At 33.8% G+C, this 23,102-nt stretch overlaps 1 protein-coding gene across 1 annotated transcript in view; it reads right to left on the reverse strand.

Annotated features, from left to right (window-relative positions):
• The window catches only part of spag9a (sperm associated antigen 9a), a 74,378-nt gene that overhangs the window by 22,760 nt on the left and 28,516 nt on the right, over nucleotides 1-23,102 (reverse strand). Inside the window, exons 7-15 of the mRNA XM_056453272.1 lie at nucleotides 19,068-19,227; nucleotides 17,486-17,576; nucleotides 16,890-17,011; nucleotides 5,876-5,933; nucleotides 5,639-5,791; nucleotides 5,356-5,410; nucleotides 3,219-3,349; nucleotides 1,965-2,021; nucleotides 1,695-1,859 (exon numbers count right to left, since the gene is read on the reverse strand). Coding sequence (XP_056309247.1) covers nucleotides 1,695-1,859; nucleotides 1,965-2,021; nucleotides 3,219-3,349; nucleotides 5,356-5,410; nucleotides 5,639-5,791; nucleotides 5,876-5,933; nucleotides 16,890-17,011; nucleotides 17,486-17,576; nucleotides 19,068-19,227 — 992 coding nt within the window. The remainder of the gene's footprint in view (nucleotides 1-1,694; nucleotides 1,860-1,964; nucleotides 2,022-3,218; nucleotides 3,350-5,355; nucleotides 5,411-5,638; nucleotides 5,792-5,875; nucleotides 5,934-16,889; nucleotides 17,012-17,485; nucleotides 17,577-19,067; nucleotides 19,228-23,102) is intronic.

The raw sequence follows: 23,102 nt of genomic DNA on the forward strand, positions 1-23,102 counted from the left end.
TATGCAGCGGATGCCCTTCCATCTGCAACCCATCTCTGGGAAACATCCATAAACACTCATTCACAGTCATACACTACGGACAATTTAGCCTACCTAATTCACCTGTACCACATGTCTTTGGACTTGTGGGGGAAACCAGAGCACCCGGAGGAAACCCTCGCGAACGCGGGGAGAACATGCAACCTCCACACAGAAATGCCAACTGACCCAGAAGAGGCTCGAACCAGCGACCTTCTTGCTGTGAGGCGACAGCACTACCTACTGCGCCACAGCGTCACCCCTACATATATAGTTTTTTATATTATAGATAAGCAAGTATATACTTACTTACTTAGATATTTACACACTTACATATAATTTATTCCACAGGGAAAAAATTAAATGGAGAAACTTTTCGTTTGCAAGATGTCATTACAGGGTATCTGCTCAGTTGTGAATAGGACTGAGCCCATGAAACAAATATAATGTAATATAAAGTGTATTTATACTCTCCACGCCACCACCAGTGTGCAGCATCCAGTTGGATGATGCGACGGCAGCCACAGGACAATGTCCCCCCGCCCCCCCAGCTATTGGTGGAGTGAAGAGACATTGATAGAGCCAATTCGGCGGAAGGGGATGATTGGGAAGCCCTGATTGTAAGGAACGATTGAGGGACTTTGGCCAGGACACCGGGGTTACACCCTTACTCTTTATGAGAAGTGCCATGGGATTTTTAATGACCACAGAGAGTCAGGACCTCGGTTTAACGTCTCATCCAAAATTCTGATCCTTCCTAATCATCTTTTGAAATGAATATTAACACCGGCATGGCAAGAAATACAAACATGTCTTTTAAAGGTGCTATAGAATGAAAATCTGGATTTACCTAATAGGCAAAATTGAATAATAATAAGATTTCAGTACACGGTTATGAAACATCGTGAGCTTCAAGCTTCATTGGTTTTTGATCCGCACAGGACCATTAATGGCCCGTTTCCACTGAATGGTACGGTACGGTACGGTACGCTTTTATGGCTGTTTCCGCTGTCATATGAACGTCTTAGGAAGTGTTTTATAGACACAAAGTATCACAATTTGTTTCCTCTATTTTTAAGTTTATCGAAGTCTATATTAAACTTACCATGTATGTGTATGAGACTCTTATTTTGAAAACAAGACAGGAAGAGTGAGGTATTGTTCACATTTTGCTCCTTTTGCAGGTACAGATTAAGTTATTTTAAATGGAGACATCTCAACTTTTCAGAATGCCACAAGAAAAACTAGGGACTCACGTGACAAAAACCAACCAATAAGCTTTACACTGTGCATGGAATATTCCCATTTTCAGTAATAATTGTAGACAAAAGTTACATTTTTACATCAAAATGTGAAAAAGCAATACTATAATGCATAAAAAACCAAATAAACATACATTGATCTAACTGTTAATAAAAATAAGAAACAAAATCAATTACTTTATTACATTTTTGGCTTAAAAAAGTATATTATACCTTATGTTTTTATTTAATTTTATTTATACTATAAAATTTAAAGGCTAAAAACTGTAATATATTCCGTTTTTACCCAACACTAACATAATAATACATGTTTAAAGATATTTTGATTTACTACATTCTTGTTGCTCTGTTGGGTCACGCCTTGATCTAAGTGCAAAAACAATTGTTGACTGGAGGTTAAAACGGTACACTCACTCTTCTTTGAGGAAGTCGAAAGCTTTGGACTTTTCTCTGGGGAACTGGGAGAAGGTGTTGCTCTTCTTCATGATGCTGGGTGGGTTGTACTTGACGTTGGACGGTAAAGCTCTGGACGAGCTGCTGGACGTTGCAGAACTGGAGGAACTGAACAGGCGACTGAAGCTGGAAGAGGACACACACGCAGAAAGATGAACATTTATAATGTGTGTTACTAGCATTTCTGCATTTACAGATTTTTTTGGACCATTGGAGAAAAATGGGTCTTACAATTGCCTGATGCTTGACCTTTTCTTCTCTGCAACTTCTGAATTTTCTCTTGAAGCTCTGAGGAAACAGAAACATATCACTGCAGAAAAGCCCTGAGCGAGCAGACGATCTCAATGCGGTGCCATGGGGTTTTCTGTTCATCATCCAGAAAAACTGGCCTACTTTCTTGGACAATTAGTATGAGAACAGATCTCTAGCTGAGCGTAAAAAAATATGGTTACTGTAGGTCAATAACACAAGACAAAATCTTGGCTGCAATAAAATGTAAATTAAATTGTTAATAATGTGTCAACTAAAATTACATTTTAGATATTATTTTATTTTACTTATAAAAGCCGTTTTATTCTACAGATATAGAGAATTTTAAGACGTAAATCAAAAGTAATCAAAAAGAAAAGATAAATATATTATTAAAAGCATGAGAGAAAAAAATAATAAGTTTTGATATGTACAATAAAACAAAACTGCTAAAGTAATATAAAAACAAAACAATAAGTTATAGCATTCATAAGAAAATTGTATTGTTTAATGTAAAATAAAATAAAACACTTTGTAACACATAAAATACTTTTAAAATATAAGATGCAAGAAAATATTAAACAAATGAATAAAATAATAGGGAATAAAAACTAAATATATTTAAAAAAAAATTATAAAACAGAAGCATCATCCTTATAAATATGATTTTGCTTGTCTGCTGTGCAAATGAAATGTAACTTAAATTGTTATTATTGTGTCAAATAAATTAATTTTTTAGATATTATTTTATTTTTCGTATAAAAGTCATATTACTCTACAGATTGTAAAAAAATAAGTAAAATAAAAATAAATGAAACAAGAAAAGAAAACTACATTTTTAATAGCATGAGAGAGAGAAAATAATGTTCTGATAAGTAAAATAAAACAAAAACGCAAAATATAAAAACACATTCATGAAAAAAAACATATTAATTTATATAAAATAAAATGAAATAAAACTCTTTATAACATATCAAATATAATTTTAAACTATAACAAGCAAGAATATTTAGTCTTTATAACAGCACATTTCTGAATTAATAAAATGTAAAATAATAATAATAATAATTAATTGATATGAAACAAAAACTAAATATGTAAAAAAAATACTTCATTAAAATAAAATATAACAAAATTCTTTGTAATACCCATAATTAACATAAACAGAACCATCTGTGGAAAAAATGTACAAATATAAATTTTAAAAAAATAAATAAAAAGGGCTGAAATGTTTACCGGATCATTTCGGTCCACCTGACAGCCTCCTGCAGCTCCATCAGTCTCTCCTTGTACTGGTTTCTCTCCATCAGCACTCGAGCCATTTCCACCCGCGTGAACCTCCGTCTCTGAGCTGTGGGCACGTCACTCTGCAGAAACACACACCAGTTTCGGCTGAATGATTATCATGCTGGCATACAGTATATGCCATTTGTGCTTTCAAATATTATATTGTAATCTGCCAAACTAGCAGTGTTAAAATGTGGCCTGGAGAGCAACAGCAAATGTCTGTGAAAAGCTACTTCTATTTACACAAAGCTAAAAGTTTTACATGCCTTCCTTAATAGCTATATTTACGATGAAAGCTGGTTTAGTCATGATAAAATAAAAAAAATGAAACTAAATTAATTCCTTAAAAAAAACCATGAACAGAATTGAGTATGTCCCTCACGGAGGTCTTCACTTGCCGTCCAAAACAAAACTAAATTAAATTAAAAAATTAAGTAAAAACTAAATGAAAAAATTTTAATTTTATAAAAAATAATATAAATATAATAAAATAAAATTAACAAAACAAAACAAAAAAAATAAAAAAATAAATAAAAAATATTAAAAAATTAATTAAATGAAACATAAATAAATAAATAAAATAAAAAATAAAACAAAGAATACACAAGACAACACAAAATAAGACAAAACACATATTTAGCTAATTAAATATTTTTAAGAAGTTATTATTAATGTATTATTAATATTAATAAAATAAAATAAAACAAAATAATAAAATAAAATAAAAACTAAAACAAACCTAAATTAAATTTTAAAAATTTAATAAAAATTAAATGAAAAAATGAAAATTTTATAAAAATAATAAATAAAAATAATATAAATAAAACAAAACTAAACTAAACAAAAAGAAACTAAAATAAAATACACATATTTAGTTAAATATTTTTTTAATAAATTATAATTAATTTAATAATAATAATAATAATAATATATATATATATATATGTGTGTGTGTGTGTGTGTGTGTGTGTGTGCGTGTGCGTGCGTGTGTGTGTGTGTGTTTATTTTTAAAAGTATATAATCCAGGTTTGTTTAATTAAACAGCAATAATGTGAAATAACATTCCAAATTAAAATACTTAAAGATTATAATTGTATTTCAAAATGTCATTTATTCTTGTCATTCAAAGCTGCGTTTGTCAGCATTAGTATGCAAGTACCCTTACATTATCAAATCATTAAAATATCATCATTTGCTGTTCAAGAAATATTTCTAATTATTGTTGATGTTTAAAAAAACTGGCGCTGCTTAATATTTTTATAGAAGCCATGATATATATATATATATATATATATATATATATATATATATATATATATATATATATATATATATATATATATATATATATATATATATATATATAGCATTTATCAAAAAAATAAATCAAAATATTTTATAACATTAAATTATTAATAAATGTCTTTACTGTCATTTTTGATTACTATAATCCATCCTTGCTCGAAAAAAAATAAAAGTAAATAAAAACTTTGGAAAAGCCTTACCGTCCCAAATGGTCTTCAAGAATAAAAGTGAATAATTATTGTAATACTACATACAGTTGAAGTCAGAACTATTAGCCCCCCTGAATTATTAATTTTTTTCCCCAAGTTTGGTTTAACGGAGAGAAGATTTTTTTCAACACATTTCTAAACATAATAGTTTTAATAACTCATTTTTATAACTGATTTATTTTATCTTTGCCATGATGACAGTAAATAATATTTGACTAGATATTTTTCAAGACACTTCTATACAGCTTAAAGTGACATTTAAAGGCTTGACTGGGTTATTTAGGTTAACTAGGCAGGTTAGGGTAATTAGGCAAGTTATTGTATAACGATGGTTTGTTCTGTAGACTATCAAAAGAAAATTTGCTTAAAGGGGCTGATAATTTTGACCTTAAAATGATGCTTTTATTGTAGCTGAAATGAAACAAATAAGACTTTCTCAAGAAGAAAAAATATTATCAGACAAACTGTGAAAATTTCCTTGCTCTGTTAAACATCATTTGGGAAATATTTCTAAAAAGATATTCAAAGGGGGGCTAATAATTCTGACTTCAACTGTATTTAACAGCACTCACCTCATCTTCCTCCTTATTATTGTTCTGTTTGGCCACCTCCGACTCGGTTTTTATTCTGTGTGATAAAATATCCACATAAATCACACAGTTCATGTAGCATTAGCATGTCATGAAAAACACACACACACACTAATGTGATAAACATCAGCTGTGGCCATAAACCTGAACATGTCTTATTTGATTTATTATAAACTTTGGCCACATCATGAGCTGACCCTGGTCAACTGCATATGAAAGCATCCCGTTGGCACTTTTTAAATATCTGAACAAAACAGTGACTCACTTTTTGAGCTCCTCCTCCAGCTCCTTGTATTTCTCCTCTAGTTTGGCTTTGGCCTGCAAAACCGCATCCAGTTCCCCCTGAAGGACCTCCTTCTCGCAGGAGAGCTCGTCCACGCGAGCGATCAGATCATTCTTCACCACATTCAATGCATTTCTGCACACACGCACAAAAACTAAGCACTGACAGCAATAATGGACACAGATATAGAAAATAGAGAATGTAACAAATATTACTCACTTTGTCTCAAGCAACTGAACATTTTCCTGAATGAGATTCTCCACCTCACGACTCATGCCTGCACAAATGTAAGACAACAAGACCTGAGTGATACCAATGCAATCCCGTATGATATATATATATATATATATATATATATATATATATATATATATATATATATATATATATATATATATATATATATATATATATATATATTTTTTTTTTTTTTTTTTTTTCAAATACGTTTCAAAATATACAAAAAATATAGATTAAGAACAAGAATTTTACAAATAGTTTTACATAAATATATATTTCATTTGGCCATTTTTTTGGTATATTTTGAAAAAATAAATAAATGAAATATATATATATAATATTTGAAGCAAATCTTTACATTTAAACATTTAAAGAACAAACTTTACATTTAATAAAAACATAAACTAATTCAAATAAATGAAAAAATATTAATCACAGCTATATAATATTTTAAAGTACAATGTTTTTATTATTATTATCTTTATATATTTTTTATAGATTTTATTATTTATATAATTTATATATTCAAAATTAGGGTCAATATTATTAGCCCCTTTAAGCTAATTTTTTTTCGATAGTCTACAGAACAAACCATCATTATACAATAACTTGCCTGATTTAAATGTCACTTAAATGTCAAGCTGTATAGAAGTGTCTTGAAAAATATCTAGTCAAATATTATTTACTGTCATCATGGCAAAGATAAATAAATCAGTTATTAGAAATGAGTTATTAAAACTATTATGTTTAGAAATTTGTTGAAAATATCTTCTCTAAGTTAAACAGAAATTAGGGAAAAAAATAAACAGGGGGGCTAATAATTCTGACTTCAACTGTATATAAATATATATAATATTTATTAATGTAACATTTGAAGCAAATCTTTACATTTAAACAACAAACTTTACATTTAAAAAAACATTAAATTAAATAAATTAAAAACTCTACTTGACTGTTATTTGAAAAATATATAAAATCACAGCTATATTACAGAATATATTATATTTCAAAGTTTAATCTTTTTTATTATATTATTCATATATTTTTTTATAGATTTTATTATTAATTATACATATACATATATATATATATATATATACATATATATATATATATATATATATATATATATATTATATATATATATATATATATATATATATATATATATATATATTTAATATTTGAAGCAAATCTTTACATTTAAACGTTTAAATTAACTACTCTTCCTGACGGCCATTAGAAGGACAAGAAAAAAACAAAAAAGAAAAAAAATATATTTTTAAGTTCCTTTTTTATTTTATTTTATTTTTTTATAGATTTTATTGTTACTTGTATATATTCAACATATTAATGTAACATTTTAAGCAAATCTTTACATTTAAACATTTAAAGAATAAACTTTAGAGTTACAAAAACATGAATTAAATAAAATAAATTAAAAAACTCTACTTGACTGCCATTTAATAGAAAAATCAAAGCTATATTATATTTTAAAGAGCAATCTTTTTTATTCATATTTTAAATAATGAATACTTTAGATCTCCATACACATTCTATTGTAAGGTTGTACATGTATTTTCTGTAATACTTTTTGAAATATATTTTGATATATGTGACACTGGACCATAAATCAGAACTAAAAACATGTCCTTTCTATCAAATTGAGATTTATGCATTATCTGAAAGCTGAATAAATAAGCTTTTCCACATGAAGATAGGACATTATTTGGTTGAGACACAACTATTTAAAAAATTGGAATCTGTATATATATTAATGGAATAATATATATATTATTACGAAAATCCTCATTAAATGTATTCATAGTGTATTACTAATAAAAAATTGAGTTTTTAGATATTTATAGATACTGTAAGTAGGAAATTTACTAAATATCTTTATTGATCATCTTTTTGGCATAAAAAAAATCTATCATTTTTATTCATACAATATATTTTTGGCAATAAGGGTTGAATAGAATATATATTTGATTTCCAAAAGATATTTCGTTGATCCCTACAGTTACCAAGCATATTTGGCATACATTCAAAATCTATTTTAGCCAGATCTGATTGATTATTGTTGAAAAGTAAAGAGCTGAGTTTGATGTTTGTAGGTTAGACGGGCAGTATGAATGCTCTTACCGGACAGACTGGGGTGTGAAAGCGCATGCACTGCGTGTGTTTGACAGAGAGACAGACACATGGAGAGTGAAACACGAATGGACAGCTGTGAGGTGAGAGTTAACAGGTCACAGAAAAACAAGAGAGATGCTGGAGAGAGTGGAAAGACCTCGGACAGATCAGCACCACCATTCAGACACAGTCAGATCAGCTTTAACTAGCTCCACACAGAATCTGACACGCTTATTTCATAGTTTTACTCGTCTGATCAATTGACCATTGGAATCTTTTAGGCTCCAGACTTTCGGTCTCATTTTCACTTTCATTGATTTTTAGATGTTAAAAGCAGATTGTTTTGTTGCTTGATGTTGCAAACTGATATTATATTATTCTACTCTTTATGTATAGTCATGAACGCACTTGTTTGTAGAGCAAGCGGTTTATCCCTTGTCTGCCATTTTTTATTTCTAGTTATTTCTCCCATAGGAAACTGGATTGGAAAACAAGCGCACTTCCTCATTTCACGGATTACTTCAGGGAATAAGGTCTATAGAACAGGAACTAGTAGAGGAGACTTTGTAAAATGTGTCCCTGGACCACAAAACCAGTCATATGTATCAGTTTTTTATTATCTAGTTTTATAATTCAACTCCAAGCTAAATAAATAAGCTTTCCATTGATGTTTGGTTTGATAAAGTCTGTGTGAAATCAATATTTGCTGTCACTGTTATTGTTTAAAGTAAATCCACTGAAAATAAATGCTTGTTTTGGTAATCTTCAATCAAAGTCTGCTCGTTTGCTTCTGCATTTGAAGTGGTTGTCAGATGATGAAGGCTTCAGCCACAATATTCTTAGCCACTCCTAGAGCTGGGCGATATTGCAAAAATGCAATCACCATATTTATTTTCCATATTGAATGATGACGATATATTTCGATATAAGTTGTTAATGCTTACAGATTTAAGAGTATCCCAAAAATGACTTAAGCCACAAAAATTACATGGTCGATTAAATATCATAACATTTTCGGTTGATACATTTTTGGAGGCCAAAAATTGCACATTGTTGCACATTTCTGCTGTTCGATTGGCTCTTAGGCCAATATAGAGTAAAAAGTCCAGAGCTCATCATTGTTATTGGCATAAATTTTATCGAAATTCGATATAATATAGTTTATCGGCCCAGCCCTAGCCACGCCCCTCTTACCATTAGTTTTCTATGAGAGAATGATGCGCAAAAAAAGCTCCGCCCCCTACTCCACATTCAGTTTCAGTTGAAACTACATCAACAGTTCACACTGACTTTAAAGAGCCCATATTATGGGTTTTTGAAAATGCCCTTCCATGTAGTGTGTAACACAGCTCTAAGTGAAGTGAAATATCCAGCTAAGGCTTAAATCTGTAAGTGTACAGTGTTTAAAACTATTGATTCATCTATAAAAGAGTCGACTCATGGTGCTTCAAACGAGTCGCCTTGATAACGAGTCATTAGGTGTTTCGCGATGACGCAGCCACGAAACACAAGCCTCGCCAGTAGTTACGCGCGCAAACCAGGGAGATTTGAAACCTGCGGCCCCGCCCACTAACACAGAAAAAACACTAGACACACACACACAGACGCCGCCGGTCCAATGAAGTCACGCTGTGCTCAGATGGATAATATTGACAGTCTCTACCCAAAGATGAGTTGTTAACCTGGTACAGTACACGCGGTTACTCTTTATATTCTCTTATCACATGTAAGCCACGTTAAAAACGCGACGCGTGCCGCTTTGTTTACGGGTTTAACGTTAAAGGCTTTTGGGAGCTCGCGTTCCACTGCCGTTTGTCGTTGCTATGGCGATCGATCGTAAGCTAGGATACAGGAGACTCGTGTCACGTTCCCTAGTTCTTCTGAGGAGCGTTGTGTGTGTGTGTGTGTGTGTGTGTGTGTGTGTGTGTGTGTGTGTGTGAGAGAGAGAGAGAGAGAGAGAGAGAGAGAGAGAGAGAGAGAGAGAGAGAGAGAGAGAGAGAGAGAGAGAGAGAGAGAGAGAGAGAGAGAGAGAGAGAGAGAGAGAGACTCGCGTCGCTTTCCCTAGTTCTTTTGAGGAGCGTTGTGTGTGTGTGTGAGAGAGAGAGACTCGCGTCGCTTTCCCTAGTTTTTCTGAGGAGCGTTGTGTGTGTGTGTGTGTGAGAGAGAGAGAGAGAGAGAGAGAGAGAGAGAGAGACTCGCGTCGCTTTCCCTAGTTCTTCTGAGGAGCGTTGTGTGTGTGTGTGAGAGAGAGAGAGAGGGAGAGGGAGAGAGAGAGAGAGAGAGAGAAAGAGACTCGCGTCGCTTTCCCTAGTTCTTCTGAGGAGCGTTGTGTGTGTGTGTGAGAGAGAGGGAGAGGGAGAGAGAGAGACTCACGTCGATCTCCCCAGTTCTTCTGAGGAGGGTTGTGTGTGTGTGTGTGTGTGTGTGTGTGTGTGTGTGAAAAAAGCCTTACACTATGAAGCGCGTGTGCACTGTGACTACTTTATATGGACTGATTTCACGCGGCCGCCATTTTTAAAAGCGAAATCGAGGCTGCGGTGGTAAGAAACCCGGAAGTATCGTTGGGAGTTACATTAGAACGTTGTGTACTTGGCTGTATATCTTATCAGCGAAGAGAAAGTGACACAAATTTATCATTTCACCGCCTTCCGAGTGACCCGAAGGTCCGTCCTGAATGAATGGTGAAAATAGAAAGGGATATCAGAGCTCATTTTCAGCTAAGTTAAGGGAAATGGCACTAGTTAGCTAACGTTTTCTTTCCCAAACACACGTTTTAGATGCCATTTATCAAACTCAAGTTAATGAACTGATTCTTTCACTATATTAGACTTGTCACGATACTGAATTAAAAGAAAAAACATCAATTTCCCGCTAACATTTAAGGCACTGTTGACGGCTTTCTTAAAACAGCGCTGATTTGCCATTGTGTTCACGTGATCAACAGAATGGCTTGTGATTGGCCGAGAAGGTCATCAGTTCACCCTCCGCTGTTTACCGAGTACAAACACAGACGAGCCGAGCGATCTGCTTGATGACTCGACTGATCTTCATGGCTGTTTCCGCTCGCGTCTCCGTGTATCTGTGTTTGCACTGGGTGAAGGGCAGTAAACTGTGTGCAAACACAGATACACGGAGACTGGAACGCGAAGCAGCCGTGAAGATCAGTCGAGTCAAAAACTCAGCGGGAAATAGATGGTTTTAAAACTTCAGTACCGGGACAACACTATTACAGACAACACGAGGGTGTGCTACAGTGTTTTAGCGCTCACTGGGTAACATAGACTGAAGCAGGGAAGTGTCCCCACGGTGTTTACCTGCTGCCATGATCTGAAGCCTAGGAGGACACTTGAGCATATTACTCTTAAAGAGATTGTGATGTTGTTTGATGCTAAATTGCTTTTAATTTTCTAAATTAAACTTACTGAATGATATTAAAGTGATGTTTACACCAGTTCTGCATTTTGAAATCTCGGCAACAGCTGGAGGTGTGTACTCCGCATCATGTTACTGTAATGTGTACAGTCCTTGTCCTATACTTCCGGGTTTCTTCCCACCGCAGCCTCGCTTTGGTTCTTTAAAATGGCGGCCGCGTGAAATAAGCGTATAGTTGATTACCAGCTGGGCATTTCACTCTGTCTCGTGCTGAAGCCTGTCACTGTCGACCAATCGCAACAGGCTGTCATCGGTCCAATCAGCGCAGATTAGCTTCGCGCTGAGGAGGGGGTTGGGAACAAATGAATCGCTGAACGATTCATATGGGAGTTGCTGGGATAATTAGGTAAAAATACATGCAGATTATAAGACCATCAAAGTGTTTTATGACCTTGCATGCATATTAGACTGTTGTTGGAGACCCTTACAACCTAAATATGACCCTATTTCATGTATAATATGGGCTCTTTAAGGTCACTGTTTGGCAGAGAAACTTGAAAGTCTGTAATCTGAAGGTTAAAAAAAATATATTGAGAAAAATTCTATCATTCTAAAGATTTTTAGCATAAAAGAAAAATCTGTATCTTTAAACATGTAATAAAAATATGTGGTTGAAAACTGCTCGACCCATAGGTTGTGATAAAATCAAAGCAGTATTCATATTATTGCTCAACCGTGAGGTTAGTAAGATTTTGTGTTATAAAACTTTCATTACTCCATGGTCTGTTGAAATTCTTGATTCTGATTGGCTGGAGGGTGTGCATTGTTTTCGTTAAAACGCACAGGTAGTTCCAGTCAGTTTTGATCACAGATCGAAATAAATGCGCTTATCCCAAATGTTTATAGTTACCATAGCAACTCGCATGTGCTGCACAGGAAACCGATGAGGACTGTTAATAGCGGACAGAAATCCGCAAAATTAGGAAAATACTCATTAATTATGCTACAAAAGTTAAGAGTTTTTTCAAGCGAGAATTGAGATACTTTAAAGTCAAAATCTGCAGTTTATGTATAAGCATAGAGCGTGTTTAAAAATGTTAGAAGCTCCAGGCGGTCAGCGGCAGCTCCGCAAACGGCTCCCCCTCGAGCAAAGCTTTAAATCGGCCAGACCATCTCAGAACCTTCCGCTGGATCTAATCTCTTGCATCTTTGTTGTTAAAACGTAATATATAATTATCTTTGGTGTATCTAACGGTCAGTCTTTGGACTTTTGAACCTATTAATTTTTCTCAGGTGTATTTTTTTGCCAGATCGCAGAGTTAAGTTTCATGATTTATTTATGACCGTAAATAATGTAATATTAACGTTACAATGATCCTGCGTGTTAGGCTGATTGCTTTTGTAGAAGATAAATAAAGTAACGTTAAAATGTTCTCTTACCTGGCCCGAAATGTTTTTTTTTTTCTTTTGCAAAATTGACCTACATATTTAACAGCAGAGATTTCTGAAATGGGCTTTGGCTGCTTTCTCTTCAAAATGCATCTTATGTGCCCTTGAACTGGTGTTTTGTAAGACGGCGTTACAGCTTAGTGAATGTTTTATTTCATGTCTATAGACTTGTAGATTAATGTGTTTTTAATAATCCTAACGTTATTCTACTCAAAACAGTCTTTGAGATTAGATCAATTCCATGAGATCACTTTGCCTAGCCTAATAATTTGATTCGAAAGAGACTTACACACACGATTTATTTACTTTAAATGTTCAAAAATGTGTTTAACGGATTTTATAAAAACAGCATGTTAAAACTTAAGTGTGAAGGTTCATAGGAAATAAATTATCCTTAATTTCATTAACCATTGCATGAAGTAACAGTCCTAAAGCGTATTTAATTGATATGATACTTTTTTATAAGATTTGTATGTTGATTTTGAAATGTAAATCGTGGAAATTTTGCTATAGGTAGCCTAGATTTTGCAGTATTAAAGGTACTGTTAGGAGAAAGCCAATATACATAAAGATCCTCCCTCATCAGAGAACTGGTAAAAAGTAGACAATAGGAACATGTGTGACTGGAAATGTGACTAGAAACACACTCCAGGTGTGACTGAGAATGTCTTATTTGGCTACCTGCGATCGGACTGATGAAATCGCGTTCTAGTAATATTAGCAGCCTAGCAGGTATAAACAGCATGCACATGTTCGCTCTCTCTGTCTGCCTGTGACAGCTGATTCAGTGGAGGGACTAGAAAATCTAACATGTAAAAATGGACAAAAATTCAAGCCGTTCATTATCCCTTACTTATTTTGCAAAGATGCATTATGCTAATCAAAAAGATATTAAAGGCACTAACAGAAACAATAACCGTGTTGCGCATCAGATTACATATTTATGTATGAAGAGTAAAGTTCTTGCAATTTGATAATTACTAAGGATGTGCTACACCATGTAGCATTCTAAGACAATATTTGAATTAAAAAAATCCCCCCCCCTCTCCCCATCCAGAAACTTCATGTCTCCTTTGGCATTATGTTGGTTCAATTAGGTTTTATAAAGAATAGTCAGAAAATAATAGCTATTTAATTGTTTTCAATTGAGACAATGGGTTAGATTACTGGTCACAAATTTAAACCTCGTACATTTACTAGTTGTACAAAGAAGCAGGTAAACTGATCGGGTCATATTATTTGAATAAAAACAATCAGTTTTTCCATTTAAAAATTCTAGCCCCGAGCGAACAGAAACACTTTCAGAGATTCCAGGAACAAGGGGTAAAAGGCACTGTCACAATTGGGAACTGAAAAAATTAATTGTACTACTAGTAAAATGTAGTGGTCTACAAAATCTTCAAAAAGTGCCCACTCTCCTCTAGTCTTTATCCAAAGTACACCCACAGGACTCAGATCATTGTCATAATCAAAACAGAAAATATGAAAACGTCAGCAGATTCTGTGTGGAATTGTTAATGCTATCGCTAGTTAAAAAAGTAAGGACAGTAGGTGAAACTACTCATATCATGTTAGTTTTTCAGTCCAAACCAGTGTTGGGTGTAATTGGCTAAGATATAGTATAAAGATACTGTAATTAAAATACTTTTCCACTAAAATTAAATGAAAGGATTACGATTCATTTTAGGTAAATAAAGACAGTTATAGACCATGTCAATGTGGCGATGTAACTGGCCCATGAACATTTCCTGCTTGTTACACGATTTCATAACTGTGCCAAGAGGCAATTCAATCTTAACTTAACGTTAAAACAGCTATCATAACATTATTTATCAATATGTGGACCTTTTTGGAGTCTCTGAAGCTATATAAATTAAAAATGTAAGACAGAAAATAGGTTAGGACCATTGTTATTGTTTACATCCCTCAAAATGGTCTATGCGAATGGTTAAGAAACAACTAAATGAGTGAGAAAGGTCAAAATATGGTATGCAAGAAATATGGTGTTATTCACTTGAAAAAAACACACATTTTATTGATGCATCTCAATTTGAACACATTTTAAGTGTGTTTTTAAAAATAAAACCAAAGTCTGGTGTGACTCCAATTTAAAGACATAAATGAGTTTAATTTCTATTGTCTAGGCATTGAGATTTATAGGAATTTTAAATAGTACAGAGTCAAGTAGCTCAATTATTTTGAGTAATGAAGTTACTTTTCAGAATAAAAGTAATTAGAAAAGTAATTTAAATACAATCCAAATGATGCAATTAGTAATTAATTACTTGACAATACTTGAAGTAATTTACCCAACACTGGTCCAAACCCGTACAGTAGAGCTGATTGATTGAGTTAAAGTAATGCAGAAGCATGAATTAGAAGATTGAGATGCTAAGATGTTAGACAGAGGTAAAGATGCTGATTTTGGGACAGAAGGAAGCAAGGATGTGATACACACCAGAGTACTCCACTGCGGTTAGAGAAGAACAGCACGACAGGGCATAGAGAGGGAGAGATCTGGGTTAGTTCAACATGCACAACAGAGCATCATGGGACTGTGCCAGCATCACACAGCTCATCTCAATATGATGCAAAAATCACACACGTAATAAAAAACACATCATATTTGTTTGTTTACTTAGAACTAATTTAAAGTATTCTGATATATTGCTAAATACAGGTTTCACATTTTTACTACTAAAATTGCAGGACTTTCAAGTCAATTTTTTATGACCTAATGTGTCATGTAATGTATACGGATACATGTGGTAAATAATAAGCAAAACAATGATCATTCACATTTATTACAGCAGATCATAAAACTCGCAACAAGCTATTTAGTTTACATTTACTTTTATATCTAAGTAAGAATAATAGATCTTTTCTCACTGGATATTTTCTCTTTTTCAGACCCTTCTCTGTAAACCCTAGAGATGGTTGTGTGTGAAAAATCCCAGTAGATCAGCAGTTTCTAAAATACTCAGACCAGCCCGTCTGGCACCAACAACCATGCCACGTTCAAAGTTACTCAAATCACCTTTCTTCACCATTCTGTTGCTCGGTTTAAACTGCAGCAGATCATCTTGACCATGTCTACATCCCTAAATGCATTGAGTTGCTGCATGTGTTTGGCTGATAATTAGAAATATGCATCAACGAAGTGTACCTAATAAAGTGGCCAGCGTGTATATTCAGTATACAGATTTTTGTTAAACTAATTTCCATGACTTTTTCAAAACTTTGTGGATTTTTATGTTTTTCCTACACTTTTCCAGGCCTGCAAAATGTCATGTCAAAATGACTTTAATGACTTTTTCAGGTTTTCCACGACTGTATTAACCCTGTTATCATTACCTGAATATGCAAATATGTGTAAATATGCTACACATTTTACTTTTAATAAGAAAATGAACCCAAAAAGTGAGACTTCAGTGAGAAAACAGCATTACATTGCACTGAAAAAAATATTCTGTGACGAAGCACACATAAAAATGTAATTTCTACATTAGTTCAGGTCAGACAATTTATATAAAAACTAAATTAAAGGTTGAATAAATTAAAGCTTGAATACTTTGTTATGTTTAAACTAATTGTTTGACGAAATATCAAAATAACAACATTAAGTAAAACCTGATACTGCTGCTTCTAACATGTATTTTGCAATGTTCTCTTTTCGTTTGTATTTACCGGTGTAGACATTTTTATGAAGTTCATGCAACTTTCAAAACTTGTATCACTTCATATCCTTATTAATATCATTCTTTAGTTTGTATGGAAGTCAATGGGCACCAGAAACCAGCATTCTTCAAAATATCTTTTGTGTTGGACAGAAGAAAGACACTCAAAAACATCTAAAAGAATAAATCAAAGTTTAAATGATCCTTTATGGGTGAACTATTCCTTTAAGAATTACTACTCCTACTCCAGATCTACAGCCTGTTCATGCTTTTACTTGCATCTGAAATTTGACAGACTGATTTTATTGCTCTATTTATACTCCCTTTGCTCTCCCTTCCACATTTCTAAACAAACCTACCCAACAGATCGGCTCCTTCATCCACATCTCCGATCAGTCCCGTGCCCGCGGATGACACTTCTTCAAACAACGATTCTGTGTTGCGGTCGAACGCCATGTTCTCAATCCCTCGGGTTGGCGTACTTCAACACAACACAGTTTACCACATCATTCACACATAGCTCAATATAACACACTTTAGCATGAGCTTTTTAACTTTAGCCATGAGCTTTAGCATGAATCTGTAATATTAAATTTGACCTCCTTTTCCCCCATTTACCTATTACTTTTTTTGTTTACTCAACCTAAAATTGTAAACCAAATTTCTGCAGAGCATTTTTAGTTGACTCAAATCAAGTCAAGTGCAGTACTAGGGTTATAAACTGAGTCAACTGCAAATAAGCTGTGCAGCAAGTTGCCTTATGATTTTTAAGTTGTCAACTTTTTTTTTGCAGTGTATTGGGCACTTTATTATAATTTAAGCATAATTTTTGCTCTAAGCCTTTATTAATTTCAAACCCTGGTACTATGTCCACCTAAACAGCATTTCTGGGCATCATTATAGACACTTTCCAGCATGTTAGACACAGTGTTTGATTTTATGGTACATCAGTTACCTTGCACCTTTATATCCAAGGTCCATGTCCAGCTCCGGTGTGGATTCAATAATGGCCTGAACATCTGACTTCTCCTCTTTATCAGCCAAACCTGAATCATCAGAATGCATACTTCTTTACAGGTCAGTAGATAAGCATGCATGCTTCCCACACATAGACTTTACTTAGACGGCCGCCCAGGTATATTAACGGCTGCCCAAGTATATAGTGACACGTTTGTTTTTACTATTATTATTATTATCCCCCTTTAAACTTTTTTTGTATCCGCCTAATGTAAACATCCGCAAGCGATTAAGTAGTGGAAAATCTACTCTTCTTTACCCATTTCATACTGCTCGTTCTGTGTGCGCAGTCAACGCACAGACTCAGTCTCAAGTCTCATGTGCTCTGCAGACCTACAGAGATCCAAACCTTTTTGCGTCTGGCCGGGGTTTCTAAATCTACTAAAATGTCCGGGATTAGGTTTTGCTTTCGTTTTCTAAGCTGTCGTTAATTTTATGCGCACAGCCGCGAGAGATGCATTACATAATTAATTCTTCAATCTAAACGATTTAGAAAAACTTTACCAAACACTCGGAGAGGACGAAATTACATCTAAACTGGCTGCAGAATATTTGTACACCATTAGAAATGGCTAATCAACTCATTCGTCTTATTTAAACAATTTACACGTTTTATTCTTGTAATTATTAAATTTTTAGAGATATTGCCTGTTTTTATTCCTTTTTCTGTCATTTATTTATCATTTGCTGTATATTTTATTTAATTTGATGATGTCAATATGTTACATATTTTATACATCTAAAATGCTTTGGCAATACTGTAGAAAATGTCATGATGGAGAGAAGCAGATTTTACCAGTCAGTGGGTGCAACATGCCTCCAGATCAGCATAAAAGAAATAGTAGATTTTTTTATTTAATTTATTTCAACAGTCTTTTTTAACTTTAACCCATTGAAAAGAAAAAGTTTAAACAGACAATAATAAAAAATAGTGTTAAAAATTGAATTATGTGTTGTTTGTCGCATACAGTTAACTATTTATGTGCTGTGTGTAAAATGTGTTTCAATCCGGCCACCACCGCAAGTATATTTAAACCTGTGGGAAGCACTGTGATGTTTCACATTAAGATTAAGCATTGTTTAATATTTCAACTCATCTTTCTTAGCTTGAGCTGTTTACCCCGATTGTCTTTTTTTGCACTCTTTCTGTACCACTTACATGAAATTAAATGCATCGCATTATACACTGTAATACGTGAAAATGTACTCACTATTTACTCACATTTCACTTGTTTCAAATGCTTATGAATTATTAAAACATTTTGTGTTCAACATGAAGAAACTCCTAAACGTCTGAAACTAGAGAAAGGTTAAATGAAAATAGTGAGCAAAGTTAAATTTCTAAGTGAATTATCAATTTAAAAACTTTTACTCCATTATGATTAAACTGTGCATTGATTATAATCGACTATAATCCTAACTCAACAGTGCATAGCCTGCCATGTGACTTTTGCAGATATCGATGATAAAACTTTATATTGTGCAGCCCTACTTTCATCCACAGAACGTAACAGTCTGACCTGAGGAGACGCTTCTGGTCCCAGGAACAGCTTGCACCTCTGTGTTCTTCCAGAAAGCGTCTCCGTCTTCTCTGTTTGAGTCCAGGGCCAGGTCAGAGGCCGTGGTGGACATGGGGGTCACAGACTTGGAGCCGCCCTGGCTGAGGTCAGAAAGCTCGTCCTGAAATCATTCAACACATCAATATCTGAAGAGCAAAGGACAGTGCTCCAGGACAGAGGACAGAAAACTACAGATATTCAGACAACCTGACCACAAACACACACATAGGACCAGTGTTGGGGGTAACGCATTACAAGTTATTTATTTATTTATTTATTTATTTATTTATTTATTTATTTATTTATTTATTTATTTATGTTTTAATGCCATATCAGCAGTATTTTTGCTCTATATTAATGGCAAAACCTATACAATATATAACATGCATTCATATCGTTTTCGTAAACATTCATTATACAAACAAACATACAAATAACAATAAAACTGAAGAGAGTCATATACAATCTTTATAATAATTAATAATAATTCCTTACATTTATTTAACGCTTTTCTGGACACTCAAAGCGCTTTACACAATGGGAGAATCTCCTCATCCACCACCAGTGTGCAGCATCCACCTGGATGACGCAACGGCAGCCATATTGCACCAGACCGCACACCAACTGATTGGTGGAGATGAGACAGAGTGATGTAGCCAATTATGATATGGGCCATGATGGATTGAGGCCAGTGGGCAAATTTGGCCAGCATGCCGGGGTTAAACCCCTACTCTTTTTCGAAGGACATCCTGGGATTTTTAGCGACCACAGAGAGTAAGGATCTCTGTTTAAGGTCTCATCCAAAAGACGGCGCACACTGAGCAGTATAGAGTCCCCTTCAATATACTAGGGCACTGATCATCAACTGGCAGCCCGCGGGCCGTATCTGGCCCACTGAGCCATTCAATCCGGCCCGCGACTGGATTCCAAAATTGTGAAGATCAAAAAGAAAATAGTGGTCCACACTATTAAAGCAACTAAAAATAACAACAACCGAGTCTCTTGTCAGAATAACCACTATTTATGACTATATTTAGGCTACACTCCGAAATGAGGACAGACTGCGGTGTTAAGCATTTGTTTCAAACAGGCTTAAAAACGAACGAACGCATAACTTTTCCTCATACCCTTACTTAACATTTGTTTTTTATTTCTAAGTCTCAACAACATGCTTGATACTAGTTTGAAACTTGACAAAATGTTAAGCCAAAATTTGATTTTCTTTCTGGGGATCCGGCCCCCAAGGAGACTGTCTGGTAATACCCTGGCCCTCTGACAAATATAGTTGATTACCCCTGTACTAGGGTGTTAGGACCCACACAGACCACAGATTGAGTGCCCCCTGCTGGCCTCACTAACACCACTTCCAGCAACAACCTAGCTTTCCCATGTGGTCTCCCATCCAGGTACTGACCGGGCGCAGCCTGCTTAGCTTTAGTGGGCAACCATGTAAGAGTTGCAGAGAGCTAACTGCCGGCGACTTTAGTTTGATTAATGATAAATATTCTACAATCATTACAATTAACGTGAGTTATGTAATAATAATATCACTTTTCTAAGTAACGAATAAAGTAACACATTACTTAAAAAAATTAAGTAATAATATTTGAGTTACTTTTTAAAAATGTAAAGTAAGTTATTTATTAGTTTTATTAATTAGCTCTTAAAAAATTAATTTCTAAATAAATTTAAAACAGTCACATTGAATCCCGCACTCAATCAGAAAATGAGCTCCCCGCAGGAACAGAGAGAAACAAAGATGGCAGAACCTTGCAATTAAGATATGGAAGTTTTCTTATTATTTTGAACGCACTGAAGGTGTAGGTTATACCGTGCATTTTTAATTGCCGAGCTCCTCTATTAAAAAGAAGAAGAAACAAAACCTGCAGGTTCTGAAAGAGATCAAACCTCAGCCAGGTAAGAAAATGTGACGCAAAAGTAACTCAAAAGTAACATAACGTAAAGAGTAACTAAGTAACAAAATTAGTCACTTTTACGAGGGAGTAACTTAATATTGTAATGCATTACTTTCAAAAGTAACTTTCCCCACCACTGCATAGTACACACACATAGAAACACAAGTGGAATAATACTCAGAAATGCTCGTACTGAATTTGTCATCCTCCTTCATCTGAACAGGGTGTCAAAGAACTTATTTATTATTTAAATAAATAAATAAAGGAGAAAGACAAAAACAATACTTGACAGTTTATTGATGCTACAGTTAGAATACAGATTACTAGATGGAAAGAAAACAACAAGACCACAGAGAAAAGCACCAAGAAAATGAGATTGACTGATTTATTTGATTTATAAGATTTTTTTGTCTGTCTGATAACTAATATGTTATACTTATTTTAAATAATGTTAGCTCAATGTGTGTCAAATACACCCAATTTCAAAAACTTCAGAGCTCAGAAATGGCCCAAAGGTTTGGATTTTGTTCTTTTTTTTCTTTTTTCTGAAGAAAGACAAACATAAAAACGTTTTTACCAACATCAATTAGACTTTTAAATATCCAATTGTTCTTCTTGAATGTTTGTGATGATCTCTGTTATATCTGTTTTGTTCAGTGTATGCATATGTGGGCCTAGACTCTAGAGTAAGTAAGTAAATAGTTATTAAAGCCAAAATATTATAATGTCATGAAAGAGTTTTCACCAAGAGGATCATTTTGTGGGTTTTTTTAACACAGTGAGTGACTCTCAAATCTATTAGTAAGATCTGTGGCCTTGGTGAAAATTGGACAATGTGTATTCACTTTATTTTTTACTTATCTAAAATTAGAGCTTCAATATGTCTTATGTTTAATGCAAATGTTGGAAAAAAATGAACATTTTTAGCACTCAGACTATTATGTCTTATGAAACTGATTGAATATAATGATTTCAAATGTGTTGGTGTCTACTCTTTAAAAGAAAATACTCATACCAATTATCAGTCAATCTCTTTACAAAAAAAATCCTCTCACACCCTGAATAACTATGGGTGAAATCCATACACCCACAATCACAAAAGTGAAAACACTGCTGTGAACACAACACAACTGAAATGAATGCAGTGATTTGAGAAAAAAAAAACTATGTTAAAGCCAAGAGTTACAGGAATCAAATGAGGTAAATTAGTACAAATGTACGCACACACATTTACAGTGGAAAAACTACACTCTACACAGCACAATGCAACACAGTTACTTTTATGAGCAGAAAAGAAATAACATTTCTTTCAAAAGTAACATACCCCAACACTGATTAAAACTTCAATTATTCATGAATAGGACTTAACAATGAGTGTTACAACTAAAGAAAAGTCCTACTATCAGCTACCAAAGTGAGCAAGGTGTAGATGAAGAATGAAATATAAAACAGTATGAAGCTGAAATGACATGCGGTGAGAGCTACCGTGCATTAGCTGTATGCAACATCTTCATACTGATAACAAACAGATAATTGTGAATTACTTCGTTTTGCACATGCTCTTATTAAATAGTAGAGCTGCAGGATTCTGATTAAATTAACATTGCATTTGTTGGTTTAAAATTGAGATCACAATCTTTACACAATTACAAATATCGAACTAAAAACAGTGTCAGCATCTGAAACGACGCTAAATACAGTCAATTCAATTGTTTATTTGATTCGAATGATTCAGTGATTCGTGATTCAGAGACTTCTGCTGGGTATTTTGATTGTGATTACAGAAATCAGTGTTTATATCAATGCTTATTTAGCTGTAAATGTAATATTAGGAACATCAGTAATGATACTGTGTTTGTAAATCACTGAAGCAGTTTCATAATCATATATGACAACTGTTCTCTCTAAACCAAACACACATCTAAATCCAAAATTGAGGACATTTGTGTATTTGCTTGAAAAGATTGTGCTAATTTGGGGATTAAATCATTAGAGATGCAGATGCAGTTTCCTTGGCTGATTTTGTTTTATGTTTTTTTTTATTGTTAGTGGAGTTTGCCTTATGCCAATCCACTATTGT

Source organism: Danio aesculapii, chromosome 3 (genome assembly GCF_903798145.1).
Source record: "Danio aesculapii chromosome 3, fDanAes4.1, whole genome shotgun sequence".
NCBI lineage: Eukaryota > Metazoa > Chordata > Actinopteri > Cypriniformes > Danionidae > Danio > Danio aesculapii.